We start from the raw sequence: 18,282 nt of genomic DNA, 5'->3' as shown, positions 1-18,282 counted from the left end.
CTTTGGTCTAGCTTATGACACTCCTCCAGGCAAATATTCAACATTTAATTTTAAATAGAGAAGAAGATAAAAGACTGAGACTTTCCCTGCATACTTCTAAACTAGAATAATACAGTAGAAGAATCATTTTTAGAAGAAATGAGGTCCCATTATCTCCAATCAAAGCATTAACTAGGAGAGACTTCCCTGGTGGTCCAGTGGCTGAGATTCCACGCTCCCACTGCAGGAGGCCGGGGTTCAGTTGTTGGTCAGGGGACTAGATCCTGCATGCCAAAACTGAGATCCCATGTGCTACAGTGAAAACCCAGTGCAGTGAATAATTTTTTTTTTTTTAAGCATTAACCAAGAGCTCAAAGGACACACTTTACAGTCAGAAAAGCTTAGGCTCAAATCCTAGCTTTCTACCCCTTCCTAGCTGAGGCTCTTGGTATGCCTTAGTTTACTCATCTCTTAAATGGGAATATCAGAGCTTCACCTGGAAGGAGTGATAAATATAACATTTGGGAAGACCCGGCACAGTGTCAGCCTATGCGAAACAGTAGTTCCCTACCCACCGCAGCCCACTCCCACCTCTGAAAGGGCCCTCACTTACATAGGAGGCCAGGAGGGTGGTCGGGGCCAGGATGAGAGCCAGGTAGAGGCAGGGGGCTGCAGCAAGCAAGCTGGCAGCACAGATGAGGGGCTCAGCCTGAGGGTTGATTTTCTTGTACCTCCTTGAAGTCTCTGCTCCCAGGATGACCCCAATAATGCCAGTCACAACAGTCAGTGCCCCGAAAATCAGGCTGATGGAAAAGAGCAGAGAGGGCTTGGTCAGCGGTGGGATCAGGATAGGGGTCCAGCCACCTGCCCTCCAGTGCCTGACCTGGTATGTGTGTGTGTTCAGTCATATCCAACTCTTTATGACCCCATGGACTGTAGCCAGGCTCCTCTGCCCATGGATTTCCCCAGGCAAGAATACTGGAGTGGGTTGCCATGCCCTCCTCCAGAGGATCTTCCCGAACCAGGGATTGAACCCATGTCTCCTGCATCTCCTGCATTGCAGGCAGATTTTTTACAGCTGAGCCACATGATGTGGTACCTGCAGGGCATGTGGCTGTGGGCTTCTTCCCCTCCCTCCTAACCTGGGTCCTTGGGACCCTGCTCAGGGATCCATGTACTCCTCTACCCTTCCCATCCCCTTTCCTGCCTCATCCTTGGGACTTCACTGGCTGTGTGGGAGACGTTTCCAGCACTCCAGCACCCAGCCTGTCTCATCACCAGCAACCTCCTGCACTGTCTCAGCACTGAAAACTGCCCCACTCAGAAATCTTAATTCTACAGTCCCACTCTAGCCCCAACCTCCTTGCCTTCCAGCCCCAAATACTAATGGGATGGAGATAAGTGAACATTTACTTATAGAGCTCCTATGATACTGGCTGGATGTGAGAGTTGGACTGTGAAGAAGGCTGAGCGCCGAAGAATTGACGCGTTTGAACTGTGGTGTTGGAGAAGACTCTTGAGAGTCCCTTGACTGCAAGGAGATCCAACCAGTCCATTCTGAAGGAGATCAACCCTGGGATTTCTTTGGAAGGAATAATGCTGAAGCTGAAACTCCAGTACTTTAGCCACCTCATGAGAAGAGTTGACTCATTGGAAAAGACTTTGATGCTGGGAGGGATTGAGGGCAGGAGGAGAAGGGGACGACCGAGGATGAGATGGCTGGATGGCATCACGGACTCGATGGACGTGAGTCTGAGTGAACTCCAGGAGATGGTGATGAAAAGGGAGGCCTGGCGTGCTGCGATTCATGGGGTCGCAAAGTCGGACACGACTGAGCAACTGAACTGAACTGAACTGAACTGATGATACTGGCGCTCACCTGGGAATTTGACACTTCTTGACTCCATCCTTCACTCTCTGCCTCTGAACATCCCTCAAGTAGCCCCTCCTTACTTCACTACCTTTCCCACCTACTCTTGGGCCCACTTCCACTCCACTTGGTCCCTCTTGCAGCTTCTTTCTGTAGAAACGTCATTCCAGGACAACCTCCATACAGGTCCCCAGAGGATGCTTTCTAGGACACCAATCTGACCATGTACCTGCCCAGCTCCTGTCTAAAATTCTCCACCAGCTCTTAAATATCCAACAGATTTGATTCCAGTTCATTGTGGTGTACATGGCCCTTTCTGATCTGACCCTCAGTGACCTCAACCCCAAACCCCAATTCCATCCTCCTCAACCCCTGGACTTGTTTCTGTCCCCACTTCATATCTTTATTCCTTCATCCAGAACACCCTTCACTGATTTTTCTATTTACCAAACTCCTATATATCCTTCAAGACCCATCACAAATGTCTCCTCTTTGGGGATGCCTTCTCCTGTCCATTTGCTGATTCATTCACTCTTTCAGTTACTATAGCACCTTCTGCGTCTCTATCATCAAGATCACTCACTAGACTTTGAATTCCTGGAGAACAGAACCAGGCTTGGTTTACTTTCTTGACTCTAGGCTGGGAGCGTAGAGTCTGGAACAAGCGATATATGTTAAGCAAATGGCTCACTAATCTCTCCCAGAAGTTCCCAAGTGAACAGGTGAGGAAGGTGAGGTTAAAAAAGGTCAAGGCCAAGACTACCCAGCTAGTAAGTGACAGAACCAGGATCTGAATATACATCTTCATCCTGCTGGTCCATTCTAGCCCAAAGGATGGACCCAAGCCTCCTTTGAAGGGCAAAGGGATGCTGAGACTGACTAGCATGAACTCTTGAAAACAACAAATGTAACTAAGACTTTTCCAGCCCTTAACTGGCTTCCTGTCATCCTCAAAGCTCCCGGCCAGCTCTGCAGCACTGGCCTCCGATGACCTGTGTAACCTCCCTTCTTTTCTCCCTCCCTCACTCTGCACAAATGATTGAGAATTCTCTAAACTTACCCTACATTTTCCAGCTTCGCTGTCTTGGCCCACACTCTTCCCTCTTCCTGGAGCACCCCCCCCACCAACAACCATTCTCCACCTGGCCAGGATCCTCTCCCAGAGCCAGACCTCTCCAAAAGTGCCAGGTGCCTGCCATGACCTCCCTGGGTCCCACCAAGGCGTAAGAACATAACAGATGCAAGACCATGGTTACTGACAAACTGAATGTCACCAAAAAAAAATCTCCAGAGAAGACAGGGACCTGCCTGAGGCCACACAGACCCACACCAGCAAAACCAGGGTCTCCTGGCTCTCTTCCTACTGAACAAAGCATGTGTGTCCTTAGGCAGCTTAAAGGTGCTTAACCAAACCTTCCTAGGCTTCCAAGCTGTACCAGGCTCCAGCTCAGCCCAGTCAAGTGACCCCGAATCCAGACGAATGCTATCTGCCTCTGAGTCTTGGTCTGAGCCGAACCTGGCAGGTTCTCAAGACCTTTCCAAGACTCAGGATTGATTATTTGGACAAATGATTTAGATGGGGGCCCCCCAGAGCCCCTGATCAGAGGGGTGGACAGAGGATACACCTACCACGAAGTGTCCCCACCCCCACATCGCAGCCCCAGAATCAGACTCTCAGAGCCAAGAGGGTCCTCAAGGCCTGCAAGTTCTGTGCTGATCCCCTGTACAGTGGCCCAGGCAAGCAGCTATCCAATGCCTACTTACATGACCCCAGGGGTGTGAAACTCAGTAGCCCCTTGCTGCCCCTTCCGTCTGGGCTCTGGATATTGGAAGTTTTCCCTCTGGCTGAGCTAGAATCCTGCGTACTGTGGCTTCCTGCTCCCATCCAACCCTTACCCAAGGGCTTAGCCTAAGGAGGGTGTATGAACAGGTAAGTTCTGGGGACTTCCCCAGTGGTCCTGTGGCTAAGACTCCACGCTCCCAATGCAGCAGGCCTGAGTTCAATCCCTGGTCAGGGAACTAGATCCCATATGCCACAACTAAGACCCGGCACAGCCAAATAAATAATATTTAAGAAAAAAAAAAGCTAAGATCTATGCAAAACCAGGGCTTTCTACCCATCCTGGGGTAGACTAAACAATGCCCCCACCCAAGACATCTATGTCCTAACTTTTGGAACCTGTGACTGTTCCCTTGTACGGGCAAAATAATCTTTGTGGATGTGACTATACTAATGTTCTTGAGCTAGAGAAATTTTCTTCCACTTTTTAGGTGGGTCTTTCAGTGCAGCTACAAATGTCCTTATAAGAGGGAAGCAGAGGGAGATATGAGACTGAAGGGGACAAGGCACTGTGACCAGGAATGCAGCGATGCGGCCTCAACCAGAGGCCGCCCACAGGCACCAGAAGCGGCACCGGAGGAGGCTTTCCGAGAGCCTCTCGCGGGAGCGTGGCCCTGCTGAACTTGGTTTTGACCCAGTGAAACCATTCTGGACTTCTGGCCTCCAGGACTATGGGAAACATTTCTGTTGCTCAAAGCTACTGAGTGTGTGGACATTTGGTCCATCAGCCCTGGGACCCAAACACTAACTCCCATGTCAGTTTCTCACTCAGGTTCTGGGAAGGAGCCAAGTTAGAGGAAGAGGCTGAAGCAGAGAAAGGGGAAATCACCGGCCCAGGAATGCACAGCCAGTGAATGCCTGAAGTGGGATGGAGTCCTGGCTTATTTTTCCACTTTTTCAAGCTGCTGGGGGACTTTTGGACTCAGTCTTTGCCTCTGGGGAGATAAGAATCTAGCTGTAGAGCCAGGATAAACATCATAATATCCTGGGACTTCCCAGGCAGTCCAGTGGTTAAAATTCTGCACTTTCACTGCAGGGGCACAGATTCAGTTCCCTGGTTGGGGAACTAAATCCCCACATGCCATACAGTGCAGCCAAAAAAAAAATCACAATCTCCTTTGGTGCCTCAGTTTGCCATCTGTAAAATGGGACAACCTCATGCTTCAGGTCCCTCTGAAGCAAGGCTGCCTAGAAATCCCACCATTCCCTAGGTCCCACAGAAGCTTCACTCACCCCCAAGTGCCTTCTGGACCCTCACAGTGGCCCAAGAGTGAGAAGATAGGGAGTAGGGCCCGGAGAGGACAAGGGAACGGCCTGTGGTCACTCAGCAGCAAGAGCTCTGCCTGAGCTAGAACCAGGCCAGTGGGCCCCCGAGTCCTGGTGTCCACCCAGAGACTGAGTCTTGGGACTCAGAACACCAAGAACTACCCCATCAAGAGCCCAGATGTTGGGGACGTCCCTGGCAGTCCCATATTCGAGACTCCACGCTTCCATTGCAGGGGGCATGAGTTCGATCCCTGGTCAGGGAACTAAGGTTCGGCATGCTGGCTGTGTGGCCAAAAAAGAGCAGAGATGTCCCTCACCTGTCCTGGCTGTTGCACGGCTCCCGAAAGCAGGGAAGGAGCAGCCCGTGCACCACACGGGCCTCGAACAGAAACTTGGGGGCCCAGAAGCCCAGAGCTCCAGTCACAAAGGCCATGGCTGTCACGCCAAGCGTCGACCACACAAAACTCCAGCTGAAAGAAAGTGGATGAGACAGAGGACAAGATGGTTGGATGGCATCACCGACTCAATGGACATGAGTTTGAGCAAGCTCTGGGGAGACAGTGAAGGACAGGGCAGGCTATGCGGTCGCAGAGTTGGACATGACTGAGCGACTGAACAACAAGGAAAAGTGCTCTGGATGGAGCTGGCAGAGGGCTGGGGCTGTCGGAGCCTGTCCGCTCCCTTCCTCCATCTCCTGGGCACTCAGGTGATCCCTGATCCTCCACCAACACCCCCTAAGCAGCCTGCCTGCCCGTCCCACCTCCACACCTTCGCTCCCACTCTGCCTTCCTCCCTTTTGTCTGAGGACCAAGTCTCCCCCACCAGGGCGACCCAAATCCAACATCACATTCTCCAGCAATCTGTCCCTCTCCCCTGCCCTCCACTCGGCTCATGGCTCTGTAACAAAGAAGTGGCGTCCGGTCCATGCCCCACATTATGGTAAATTATGAGACCTGGGTAGGTGACCCCCACCCACCTCCCCAGCCATGCCTGGAACAGAGGAGGGATGCTCTCCCATGAGGCTCAGAGAGGTGAGCGTTATACACTCGGGCATCTCCCCAACAACCTGAGAAGCCGGCAAAGCTACAGAACCATGTCTGCTGAATAAATGAGGGGAGTGAGGCTCCAAGTCTCAGGTCACTCAGGGATAAGGCAGTGGCAGAGCCAAGGCCGGAGCTCCCTCCCTCCCAGCCCAAATTCTGTCTCATGGCAGGCAGAGGGAGGCCTCTGAGTGGGGGAGTGACATCTCAGCTGGTGACAAAGAACTCAAAGGAAGAAGAGAGCTGTGAACGCTGGTGGGGCGGGCAGGGAGGGCTCCCTGGAGGCGGAGGGAGGGAGGGTGGTGATGCTGGGGCAGGCAGGGAGGGCTCCCTGGAGGCGGAGGGAGGGAGAGTGGTGATGCTGGGGCGGGCAAAGGGGTTTTCAATGACATGCAGGGAGGAGCAGAGACACTCACTTTCTCCACAAGTAACGGACGTCCTCACACCAGCTGCTCCGTGGGTCCCCCGTGGTTGCGACCCCCTGCTTCTCAGCAGCTCCCCGGGGTGGGTCTGGAACCAGCATGATAAGCAGGATCAAGGCCACAGCTTCCAGGCAGGGCATGATCTGGGGACAGGAGGGCCCAGGAAGCTCAGGGCTACATTCCTGGAAGCCAGGAGATCCCAGCTGTGACTGCACTTTGTGGACCAGGTTCTTTGGTTGCTCTGTGCCCCAGGGGATAGGGGAAACGGGCTCATATTGGGAGAGCTGGTTATACAGAGCTTGACATACCGCTGCTTCTCATCCCCTCACCCCTGAGAGGACAGGCTCCCTGGGGAGCATGATCCCCCTGGGATTTGACTTGATACCTGTCTGTCCTGTACAGACACTACTCTGTTGGAATCAGTGAGACTGACACGGTTGAGAACTGGAGGCTGGACTACACTGACCCTGACTGTTGAGTACTTACTGCTCCAGTAAGGGTTTCTTTTCCTGGCCCACACCTCCATCTGCCACGCCAGCCCTGTCCAAGGGTCTTCCCCTCCCTTGTCTCACTGATCCTTAAGATTCCATAAGGTAGCTTTACTTCCCCACTCTACAGATAGGTAAAGTGAGGCCCCAAAGAGGGAGGTGACTTCCTTGAGATCACACAGCTAGCAAACTGAACAGCTGGGATATGAACTAGGGGCACAACTTCCAGAGGCCATGGTCCATATGCAGCCCTGAAGCTGCCGATGTCTGAACACCCGCCATGGCGCCAGACACTGTGCCAAGGGGCAAAGGCCACTGGAGACTGGAAAGTCCCCACTGGCCCAGGGGGGAAAGCAGAGGGAAGAAAAGGAAGCTGGACTCACTCGGAGGGCCCAACGCCAGTTCCCAGTCAGATCTGTCACAGCCGACCCCAGCACATAGCCCAGACCACTGCAACAGAGAAGTGGGGGGAATGGGCTGTGAGAGGAGGCAGGCGGCCCCAAGACCAGACTGAGCCAGGGCGTCCCTACCCCAGGGAGCCAGCTCTCAGCAGCTCACAACTGGGAAAAGTGAGCCACATGAGGCCCAGATGTCCCCTGCCCTTGGTAAGTCACCAGTGACCTCTGGCTCCAGGCCCATCCCAACCACCCACTGTCTCCCTATATAAGGACCACTCACCCCACCTCTCCAAGTCTCAGCCCTGCCCAAGTCAGGTGATTTCAGGAAACATAAGTCAGAGTTCAGGGGTCCGACTGCAAAGCCCTGTCCTATCCCATTGTGGGGTGTGTGGCCCAACCCTAACACAGTTCCCTGCCTCACCTCCCAGAGTCAGCCCCTCCCTGTGTAGCCCACACTGCTGAGCTGCTCTTTCTCCCTCCTCCTGGAGTGTATTAGTATGCAGGGAGCATCTCCATTACATATCTCTAATCCCCATCGTAGCCTGCAGCTAGGTGTTATTGGCCCCATTTACAGATGAGAAAACTGAGGCTCAGAGAGATAAAGTGACACAGAGAGGAAGGGTAGAGTTGGGTTTCAAATGCAGGCCCTTCTGCTCGATGTCTCCTACATCCAGCCCAGCCCCTGCTCTGACCCCTCTGGGCCTCAGTTTACCATCCAGAGAAGTAGATCCAGGGTAATACCGACCTTCCAACAGGAATAAAGATGTAGAATATGGCCAGCACACGGGTCCGCTGGTCCCTCACGAAGAGGTCTCCCAGGACAGTGGGTGCGATGGTGGAGTAACTGGCTGTGCCAGTCCCCACCAGCCCCCGGGACAAGAAGAAGAGCCAGGAGTACTGGGAAAATGGGCACAAGACCACAGTGAGTTCCAGAAATCACCCTCGGGGCAAAGGGGACTTAAAGATCTGTCAGAGGGACCAAGGGCATCTTGTGACTCAGAGATCAGGGCTCTAAGTGAAAAGTGAAAGTGTTAGTTGCTCAGTCGTGTCCGACTCTTTGCAACCCCATAGACTGTAGCCCATCAGGCTCCGCTGTCCATGGGATTCTCCAAGCAAGAATACTGGAGTGGGTTGCCGTTCCGTTCTCTAGAGGATCTCCACAACCGAGGACTCCAGACACCTCACTATTCCCCCAAATCACACAGGCGCCCCCTGCTGGCTCCCACAGCCACTGCCCTGAGGAGCCTTCTTCCTGGGCATCCTGGTTAGCAAACTGGCCTTTGCTCACCAGGTCACTTCCACAGACAGTAGCAGTTACCCTCACCCCCACCCCTAGCTCAGTCCAGAGGAAGATGCCAAAGAGGAAGGCCCCTGTTAAGAAAGTCCAACGGCCTGTTGAGAAGACCCCTCCCTCAGCCCCTGGAAGGCAGTCCCCCACAGCCAGCCTGGAGCCCGGAACAGAGCAGAAACAGCTCTGCTGGAGCTGGATCACAGAGGAAGAAGATGGGGGAGGCCCACCCCAGCGGCCTGGGAAGGAGTGAGGGCACCTACCCGGGGGGAGACGAAGGAGCTGGAGAGACCGGCTCCGGACCAGAGCAGGATACCGAAGCTCAGCGTGGCCTTGCGGCTGTGTCGGTCGCCCAGGTAGCCAAACACGGGTGCAGACAGCAGCAGGAAGCTGATGAAGACTGGAGGAGACACACAAGGGGCAGCATGCAGCAGAAGGCTCCAGTAGGCCCAGAAAAGGAAACTGACTCAGCTTGCTTTAAAGTGAGTAGAAACCGACGAGAGAAAAACCTAAGCTGAATCCCCCAATCCCCGCCACAGCCCAGAGTCAGGGGGAGTGGGAGGAAAGGGTGGGGGGGCTGGGCCCGGACTCAAATCTCAGCTCTGCGGCTAGCTCACTGTGCAGCCTTGGGTGACTAAGGAGTGCTCTCTGAGCATCAGCCCAACAGTGGAGGTCAACATTCCCCCCTCCCAGGCTGTGTAAAGGTGAGACAGGAGTGAGCACAGGGTCTGGCACGGAGATGCCAGGGCCCTGTCTTTAGGAGAACTCCCACCCCTGTGAACCTGACTTTGGGCCTGGTGAAATTTTGCTCTCAGGCCCCTACTGGAGGTACCGGGTGGAAGGCCAGGTGGGCGGGGTGTGGGCCAGATGCCTGCTTTGAGCAGATGAGCACGGTGAAGAATGAGCATACTGATTATAAACCAGCGGCCCCTGGAGGCTGGAAGAGACTTGGTTTTCCTAAGTAAAAGATTCCCCTGACGCTGCACTTGTATTTATACCATTTTTCCAAAGTACCTAACACTTATGAATTGGTGACTGGATTAATGAATGCGTTTACTATTCTGCGAAGACAAAGAAATTGCCACGTTTTTGCTTAACTACACCACGTGGATAGGTATACCTTCACTGCTTCTGTTCCTCAGATAAAATCGCCTCCATCCTTCTCGCTGAGTCCGCTGCCTCCGAGAGCCGGCAGGTGGCCAGGGTAAGGTCTAACCCTTCGCCACCCGGTCCCCCCACCCAAGGGCCTTGGGCTCTTCGGGGCCCCGCCCAGCGTCTGCGTCTTCATTCACTAAGCACAGATGATTGACGTTTTCTGAATCCAATGAATGCCCAGAGGCGTCCCAACTCAGGTTCCAGCCCCTCCTACTTTGCCCTGACCCGTTATCGTATTGGGTTACGCCATAAGCAATTGGCGGAAATTAAGCCAGTTTTGACCTACAAAAATGGCAATTGAATGTGGTTTGACCTAGTACTCCGCAGAGAATGGTCTTTGATGTCAACGGCATTTAAAAATTTAATAACTACTGCCAAAATGAAATGCGAAAATTGGCCTCCAAAAAGGCTCTATCAATTTACGCTGGAATAGAAGTATTACATATTGTTTGCTGACACTTGATAGGATGAATCGATTTATTTTTGTTCATTACATATTGTTTGCTGACACTTGATAGGATGAATCGATTTATTTTTGTTCATTACATATTGTTTGCTGACACTTGATAGGATCAATCGATTTATTTTTGTTCGTTTAATGGTTAAAACACAAATGGTGTCTCCCCGACGTTTTAATCAGCATCATCCTTTTCCCCAGTGAGGCTGAGTATCAGCCCCTGTGTTCACATCCTCAGCCTATTTTTTTCTGTTGGCGCTCTGTTGATAATTTCTCCAGTCCCTTACATTTGTTTTAAGGATTTAAAATCAAATTCTGAAACTGAATTCCTGGGCTCACATTCTGACCCCACCGCTTCCTAGTTGTGTGACTTTGGACAAAATCCTTTACTCTCTGATTCCCCTTTTATCAGAGTACAAAAGTAATAGTACTTCCCCCCTAAGCTTATGAAGAAGATTAAATAAAATAAAGCATATAAAAGATAGGCTTTCTGTAAATACCCAACAGATGTTATCTATTATTATTGCTAATTGCATTTATAGTTTCAATCACCATCATACAGAAAAATTTAGCTTTGATGTAATCAGATGTATCAATCTTTCTCTGGGGAGGTTGTTTTGTGTCTTGTTAACACATATCTTTGTCACCTAAAGGTTCTATTTCCCCAAATGTTCTAATACTTTATGAGATTAGGGGTAGGGATCCCTCACAGTACGTGTGTGTGCATGCTCAGTCGCTAAATTCTGTTGGACTCTTTGCTATCCCATGGACTACAACCCACCAGGCTCCTCTGTCCATGGGATTGTGGATTGCCATTTCCTTTTCCAGGGAATCTTTCCGACCCAGAGATGGAACACAAGTCTCCTGCATCTCCTGCATTGGCAGGCAGATTCTTTACAACTGAGCCACCCGCAGGATATAAACACTTTAAACCAGCAGATCTCCTGGAATGGAGAAGCCCGTCCCTAAGTGGAAGGCAGGCACACCTTCACTCCCAGCACCTCCAGATTCAAATCATTCCTGTGACAAGGTGGAAGTCATTAAGGAGCACAAGGTTCAGAGAAGGACTCTATAAGCAACCACCTGGATTTGAATCCCAGCTCTCTCACAAGCTATGTGGCCTTCAGAAGCCCCACTGGCTTTCTGTGCCTCAGGTTTGCCATCTGTAAAATGGGCATAATAATAATAACCCCTGCCTTGTGGGATTGTTGTGAAGATTAAATGGCTACATGTTATTAAGCCCTTAGAACAGCACCTGGCACATGGTAAAAGACACATCAGTGTTTGTTTTAAATATTGTAAATCAGTTAACTAACTCCAGCAGCTTCTCTGTCCCATTGCAGTGGGGCAGAGGGGGTGGGGGGTGTCTGACCACTGCTTCGCCCCACCTCCCACCCCATTCTTACAGCTACACTGAGCCCTCTGAGCCATCAGTTTCCTCCAGTCTGCACCCCTGCGGTGACTCAGAAAAGTAAGAAGACTCACCTGAAGTCACCGGGGACAAGCCTGGTTGTCAGGCCTCCAAGCTCACTGCCCTTCCCACATACCTGTTTGGGCTACTTCTGCAGAAAAGACCCTTCCCTTCATCCAGTCTCAAACACATATATGCACATGCACGTCCCCACTACACACTAACAAGCACATCTCTGTGTTCACAGGCTTTCCCTCTCTCCCTCTCTCCTGTCCTGTCTCTCTCACACACAGACTTCTCCCTCCACACAACTCATTTATCAGGGGCCTTGCGGTAGTAATCCTGGTCGCCATGGTAAGAACCAGGGAAGGGAAATACTGACTCAATTTCCATTATCTGTTTAATCTAGAAGGTTCTGGGTGTTGAGCCTAGAAAGCCTCCCTCTGGCTACAGTATGACTGGAAGATGAGCACCATCTGCCCACCTTAGCCCTGAGATAAGAGCAGCTGGGAAAGACTGCCATCTAACGCAATGATCTAACTCTTTGGTTCGGTGCCTCCATTTGCAGAACCGTGTACCCCTTTGCATGTTTCCAGCTGACATCTAAGGCATTTTTTATCATAAGTTTAACTAGCTGCAAAGGATGTGATTTCCAGCCGTGATTGTATTTTTTAAACTAGATTGTCATCAGTCCTTAGGGCTGCAGATCAAGTTCATGGAAAACATGCATCACAGAGCCTTATGGGCAAAGTCAGTCCTCATCTGGCAAATCGATAGGGCAAATCAGACTGATTGTGAGAAAGATAAGAAAATGTCAGCTTAGTTTTTTTAATTAATTTTTACTGGGGTTTTGTTGATTTACAATGGTTATCTTGGTTTCTACTGTACAGCTTCATTTTTTTTTAATTGAAATGAATGTGTTGATACCCATGCCTGAGACAACCATCTCACTTCTGAATTCTCAGTTGTAGATAAAGAGAAGACTGTCACACACACGCACGGGCCAGCGAGATAAGGCTTGGTGCCTTGCCATCCCGGGTTTGTGGCCTGGAGCAAACATCTGTCCTGCCCGCAGGGCCTCGTCAGCAGAAGCCAGCAGCCGTGAAGGGTCCCTCTGTCTGATACGGAGGCAGGCGGGGGGGGGGGGGCGTTAAATATTCTATTTATTTATATGGGTGCACCAGGTCTTAGTTTCACTACTCAGGCTCCTCCTTGCAGCATGTGGAATCTAGTTCCCTGACCAGGGACTGAACCTGGGCCCCCTGGAGTGGGAGGGTAGAGTCTTAGCTGCTGGACCACCAGGGAAGTCTCCCCTGGAGGTTTTTTACACCTAGTAAAACTCAGAATGGGGAGAGCTGTATTTTCCTCCCCAAAATAGTGGGCAGGTAAGTATTAAAGGGGAGGTGGGAAAAAAGACCCAGATGCTTGTTCTCAGGCAGATCTATCTTAGGAAAGAAATATATGGGCTTGAGGATCCGTACAGGGATTCTCAAAATAGTAAAGAGCACACATGTGTATGCTATGTTGTGACAGTGTGTGCACACATGTGGGTATGTGTGTGTGCATCTGTGTGTCACCATCCAGAAACCCATAGAGAAAAAGTTAGCACCTCATGACCCCAACCGCCCCCACCTTGAAATGGAAGGTGTGGCTGCTCCCCTCTGCTGGACTGTAGGCCCCAGTGGGCCCAGACCCCATCTGAGCCCCTGTGGATATGTGTCGCTGTCTGTCAATCTACTTTTATTTTTTTATTTTTGGCTGCACCACGCAGGATCTTAGTTCCTTGACCAGGGATCGAACCCACACCTACAGTGGAAGCACAGATTGGAAGCACAGATCTTAACCACTAGACCACAAGGGAAGTCCACTGTCTGTCTGTCTGGGTCCTAGTGACCAGGGTTTTCAGATCCCTGAGAAGAAAGCACATATTAGAAATTCTAACCCCAGCTACAAAGCTGAGCTTAATAGACATGAAGGATGAATGACCAACTCCCCAGCCAGGATCTGAAGCCTGGGAGCCTTTTCAATCCCCAGATGCCTCCCTTCTTTCCCCAGCCTGTGTGCATGCTAAGTTGCTTCAGTTGTGTCCAACTCTGCGCAGGCAAGAATACTAGAGCAGCTGCCAAGACCTCCTCCAGGGTATCTTCCCAGCTTGGGGACAGAACCCGTGTCTCCTGTGGCTCCTGCATTGCAGGCAGATTCATTACCGCTGAGCCACCAAGGAAGCCTCCTTGCCCCAGCACTCACCCTCAAACCCTAAGAGGCTGTTCAGGCACCAGATCCCAGCCTCTGCTGCCTCCTTCTCTGACACAGACTGTCCCTTCCACCCAAACACCACCTACCCTCTGCGCCAGGGGACTCAGCGGGGCTCAGGCTGGCCCCCTCACCAGCAGCTGGAGCTGCGCAGAGAACAGGACCTGCCAAAAGACCCCCGCCCAGCGTGAGCCGACGACCCCAGGCTGGGGACTCCCTCCTTACCTGTCTGAAGCAAACCAGCACTGCTGTCACTGATATGGAAAAACTTCTGTACGTCCAGCAGCACTCCTGTAGACAGATGGACAGCGCTCAGGAAACGGGAAGTTGCCTGCCAGGCCTCCAAATGCAGCTGCCTCTGCATTTGGGACAGGCTCACAGCTGACCAGCTCAGCACAGACATGGCACCCGGGCCCACTCTTCTCATCCCCCTCTCCCACGCATGTGCACAACCACACACACACACACACACACAGGATCCAGCATATCCCAAAGGCACAGACATACCAATTCACGCACGAGCATGGATGCCTGGACTACACACACATACTCACACATCACAGACATGCAGACCCACATAGGCACATGCAAACAGGCACACCCAGAGATATATACTCCCAGAAGCAGAGACACTCACACACAGGAGCCAGCACTCACAGCCCTGTAAGTCCAGTCTCGTACACCCACACACATGTACACTGAGAGGTACCCATAAAGACACACCCACAGGCCTATGTGCATTTGCACATATGCAGGCCTGCCATTCACACCATAGTCAGAGTGACTGGTGTGCTCACTCAGTTGTGTCTGACTCTTTGCGACCCCATGGACCGTGGCCCACAAGGCTCTTCTGTCCCTGGGCTTCTCCACGCAAGAATACTGGAGTGTGTTTCATTCCTTTCTCCAGGGGATCTTCCTGACCCAGGGATCGAAGCTGAGTCTCCTGAACTGACAGGCGGATTCTTTACCACTGCGCCACCTGGGAAGCCCCGGAATGACTGGCAGCCATCCACTTAGACTATGGTGTAATGAAAGTCCCTGAAACTGTGCAGCACAGCAGCCTTACTTGTATACAAACTCCAGATATTCATAGATACACATATACATGCATGAGCATGTACACGCAAAGATATATGTGCCCTGGCCTGGCCCAGGTGCACACACAGCACGTTCTTCCAGAGGCATGAACACACCGACATGGAGTGCCTGTGAGAGCTTCAGAGATAGGTCCCATTTAGGTCTGACCTTGGCCCCACCTCCCTGAAGGTTGTAGGTTCTTGCTCTAAGATCTTGCTAGCCTAATATCCCATCAGTCCCTAGTAGTATATCAAAGCCAGTCAGGGTCCAAGGCACCTACCTATCTGAGCTGTGAGGCTCTGACCCTGTCATCACTTTGAATTATGAGATGGCTGAGGGCCATCAGTATCACTGTCCCCATTATACAGACTGAGAAACAGAGGTCTCAGCCACCTATGGCTGTACAGTTGGGACCATCCCAGCCAGAGGCAGCCTACCCTCCCACCCAGTGTCACAAATGGGGCTCTGCAGAAACGCCCCCACAATGAAGAAGAAAACCTGCCATTCACACCTCGAAGACCTGCCAGCAGGTGAAAAAGATGGAAGAAACAGAGAAGTCAAATAAGAGATTTTTGTTCTGATATTTACTTTGGACCCAACTGCCACAAAATCCAGATACTAGCTTCTATGTCTTTCCTTCTCTCTTAATACTTTTAATTACATGAATTAGATATATTCATTGTCAAGAAAGAGACAACACAGATAAGCAAAGTCAATGGTGGGCTTCCCTGGTAGCTCAGTGGTAAAGAATCTACCTGCCAATGCAGGAGACATGGGTTTGATCCCTGGTCCAGGAAGATCCCACATGACGCAGAGCAACTAAGCCTGGGCACCGCAACTACTGAGCCTGCGCTCTAGAGCCCGGGAACGGCAACTACTGAGCCCACATGCCTTAGAGCCTGTGCTCCACAAGAGAAGCCACGGCAATGAGAAACCGGTGCATCACAACTAGAGAGTAGCCCCTGCTTGCTGCAACTAGAGAAAAGCAAAGACTCAGCGCAGCCAAACCTAAATAAATAAATGAAATTATTTTAAGTCAATGGCTAAGTAAAAAATTCTCTACAATCGCATTCATTTTAGGGACTGGGACTCAGCCCCTTGTTTTGGCCACTCCTGGGCTCCTCCAAGCCCCATGCTGCTCCGGAGGCAGCCGGGGGACCGAGTGTGGGTCCAGCCTTGTTTTCATCTTTCTGCTATCACTCTGGCCTCCCAGAGACCTGCTTCACACAAGAGAATTCTTGGTGCGTGAGAACCACCTGCCTCAACAGTCCCCAGGCACGGGGCAAGGTTTCACTTCCCCAGGCCTCCCTCAACCCAATAACCATGGCCCTGCTACTCACACAGCCAGAGGAAGTCCTTTCAGTCCTCGGGGGCTGAAAGACCTCCATACCCCCAGTTGCCCCTTCCCCTCCTCTTCAAGCCCTCTACCCCAACTCCAATGCAGGTCTCCTCAGCTTCAGCCTGATCTATCGCAGTAGCCTCTGACTGACCTCTGTGTCTCCTGTGGCCTCCATCAGAGCCTCAACCCCAGTTACAGTCTCCCCACTTGAAAATTTTCCGTGGCTCCCCATTGCTTCAGCAGAAAGTGCAAGCTCCCAGCCTGGTCCCCAAGAAATCTATGATACAGCCCCAAATACTCTTTCAGAATTATTTCCTGCTTTCTCCATATCTCTCCACCTCTGATCAGACCCTGCACTTTTGCCCCATTCCCTGCCTTACCAACTTTCTCAGCCTTCAAGACCCAAACCTTCTGCCTCTCATCTGTGAATTCCATCTGAACCCTCAGTGTTTCATCCTGGGAAAGTTATTTGCTCAGTTGTCTCCAACTCTTTGGGACCCCACAGACTGTAGCCCACCAGGCTCCTCTGTCCATGGGATTTTCCAGGCAAGAATACTGGAGTGGATTGCTGTTTCATCGTCCAGGGGATCTTCCTGACTCAGGGATCCAACCTTGGTCTCCCGCATTGCAGGCAGATTCTTTACCATTTGAGCCACCAGGAAAGCCCCTTTTTTTTCATCCTGGGGCTGTCCAGCTAATAGTCACTCAGCTCTGTCCTGGGTTAGAGACACTTGAACGTGTGTTCTGTGTCCCTCTGAGCTCTTCAAAGGGAGTCACCCACAGGGTCTGGTGCTGTCTGCAATCCCCAAGTCACCTTCATTCTGCATTTGCGAGCTGGTAACTGATTAATCCACATCCTGGCCTCAAGGAGCCCAGCTGCTGCAGACACCTCCTCTGAGCTCCCCAGGTACCCTCCCCGCAACCCATGTTTCCTCATCTGGCTGCATCTCTCTGTCTCGCAGGAGTCCTATTAACAAGTTTCTCTCTCTGCCGCATGAGATGGTCATTCCTGCGTTCAGGAGCTACAAGGTTGAATCCCCCTCCACTGGGTCCCCAAGGCCCATAGCACTCAGTTCATCTTGAATGAGCGCATGATCAAGGCAGAAAAGAAGGTTGAACTTTGAACGAATGAACGAAGAAGTCAATGAGTGGTGACATGTAGACAGAGCGAGTTGAGCCCTGGGGCCTACAGGAAGGAAGGCAGAATGTGCAAGGTTTGCATGCCGCCTGCTGCCCCAGAAACAAGCAGCCAGCTGGTCCTTGCTTGGAAGCAGAGCCAGGCCACCCTGTCCTACGCCAGGACCTCACCTCAACGTTCCACCCAGAACTTCCAGAGCTTTGTCCGAGGCCCAGCCCTCCCTGGAGTCCTCACCTACCCACTGCCATCAAGCACCCACACCTGTAGGCACACTTAGTCGGGGGATACATTGGGAACTCGTTTGGTCCTCTCCCCATTCAGGCTGGCCTGAAACCACTGCGGGGGGCGGGGGCGCAGAGGTGAGAATAGCAGAGATGTGCCGCACAAGGAGAAAGTTTGCTGGGTGGAGGGTCACTGTGGACACACAGCACCAGCTGGTGGCAGGTGCTGCCCAGCTTGCCCGGCCCCTGCCTCACCTGCAATGATGAACCAGTTCATGTAGTTCAGGAGGTTGACGTAGCAGAGCACGGCAGCAGCCACATAAGCTCTCCAACGGGGCAGGCTCCAAGGCGCGGGCATGGATGGAGAGTCTGTGTCCGCGGCCCTCGAAGGTCCACCTGGCCCCGGGGACTGACTGTGAAGCCCCTCTGACTGCCTGACCTCCACAGACATGCCCCCAGCCTCTCCAGCCTACAGCTCCCGTCCGAGGATGGATGCCGGGATGAAAGACACATCAGCTCTGCACAGAGTCACTTCCTGTGGGCTCCCAGTCGCCCAACCTCAAAGCAGCTGCCCTAACCGCTCAGGATCTTATCACAGGTCTCTGCTGAGCCCACTGCAGCCTCACTGGTGAGATTTCAC

At 52.0% G+C, this 18,282-nt stretch overlaps 1 protein-coding gene across 1 annotated transcript in view; it reads right to left on the bottom strand.

Moving 5' to 3' along the window:
- SPNS3 (SPNS lysolipid transporter 3, sphingosine-1-phosphate (putative)) overlaps window positions 1-17,934 on the bottom strand; it is a 41,884-nt gene extending 23,950 nt beyond the window's left edge. The window contains exons 1-8 of the mRNA XM_068977564.1: window positions 17,898-17,934; window positions 14,093-14,158; window positions 8,855-8,991; window positions 8,049-8,200; window positions 7,289-7,355; window positions 6,412-6,560; window positions 5,273-5,425; window positions 593-782 (exon numbers count right to left, since the gene is read on the bottom strand). Of these exons, the coding sequence (XP_068833665.1) occupies window positions 593-782; window positions 5,273-5,425; window positions 6,412-6,560; window positions 7,289-7,355; window positions 8,049-8,200; window positions 8,855-8,991; window positions 14,093-14,158; window positions 17,898-17,919 (936 nt within the window). The 5' untranslated portion in view covers window positions 17,920-17,934. The remainder of the gene's footprint in view (window positions 1-592; window positions 783-5,272; window positions 5,426-6,411; window positions 6,561-7,288; window positions 7,356-8,048; window positions 8,201-8,854; window positions 8,992-14,092; window positions 14,159-17,897) is intronic.
- Window positions 17,935-18,282: the final 348 nt, after the last annotated feature.

This window comes from Capricornis sumatraensis, chromosome 8 (assembly GCF_032405125.1).
Source record: "Capricornis sumatraensis isolate serow.1 chromosome 8, serow.2, whole genome shotgun sequence".
NCBI classification, from domain to species: domain Eukaryota; kingdom Metazoa; phylum Chordata; class Mammalia; order Artiodactyla; family Bovidae; genus Capricornis; species Capricornis sumatraensis.
Note: the sequence above shows the minus strand (reverse complement) of the source record. Positions and strands in the feature narration are given on the sequence as shown.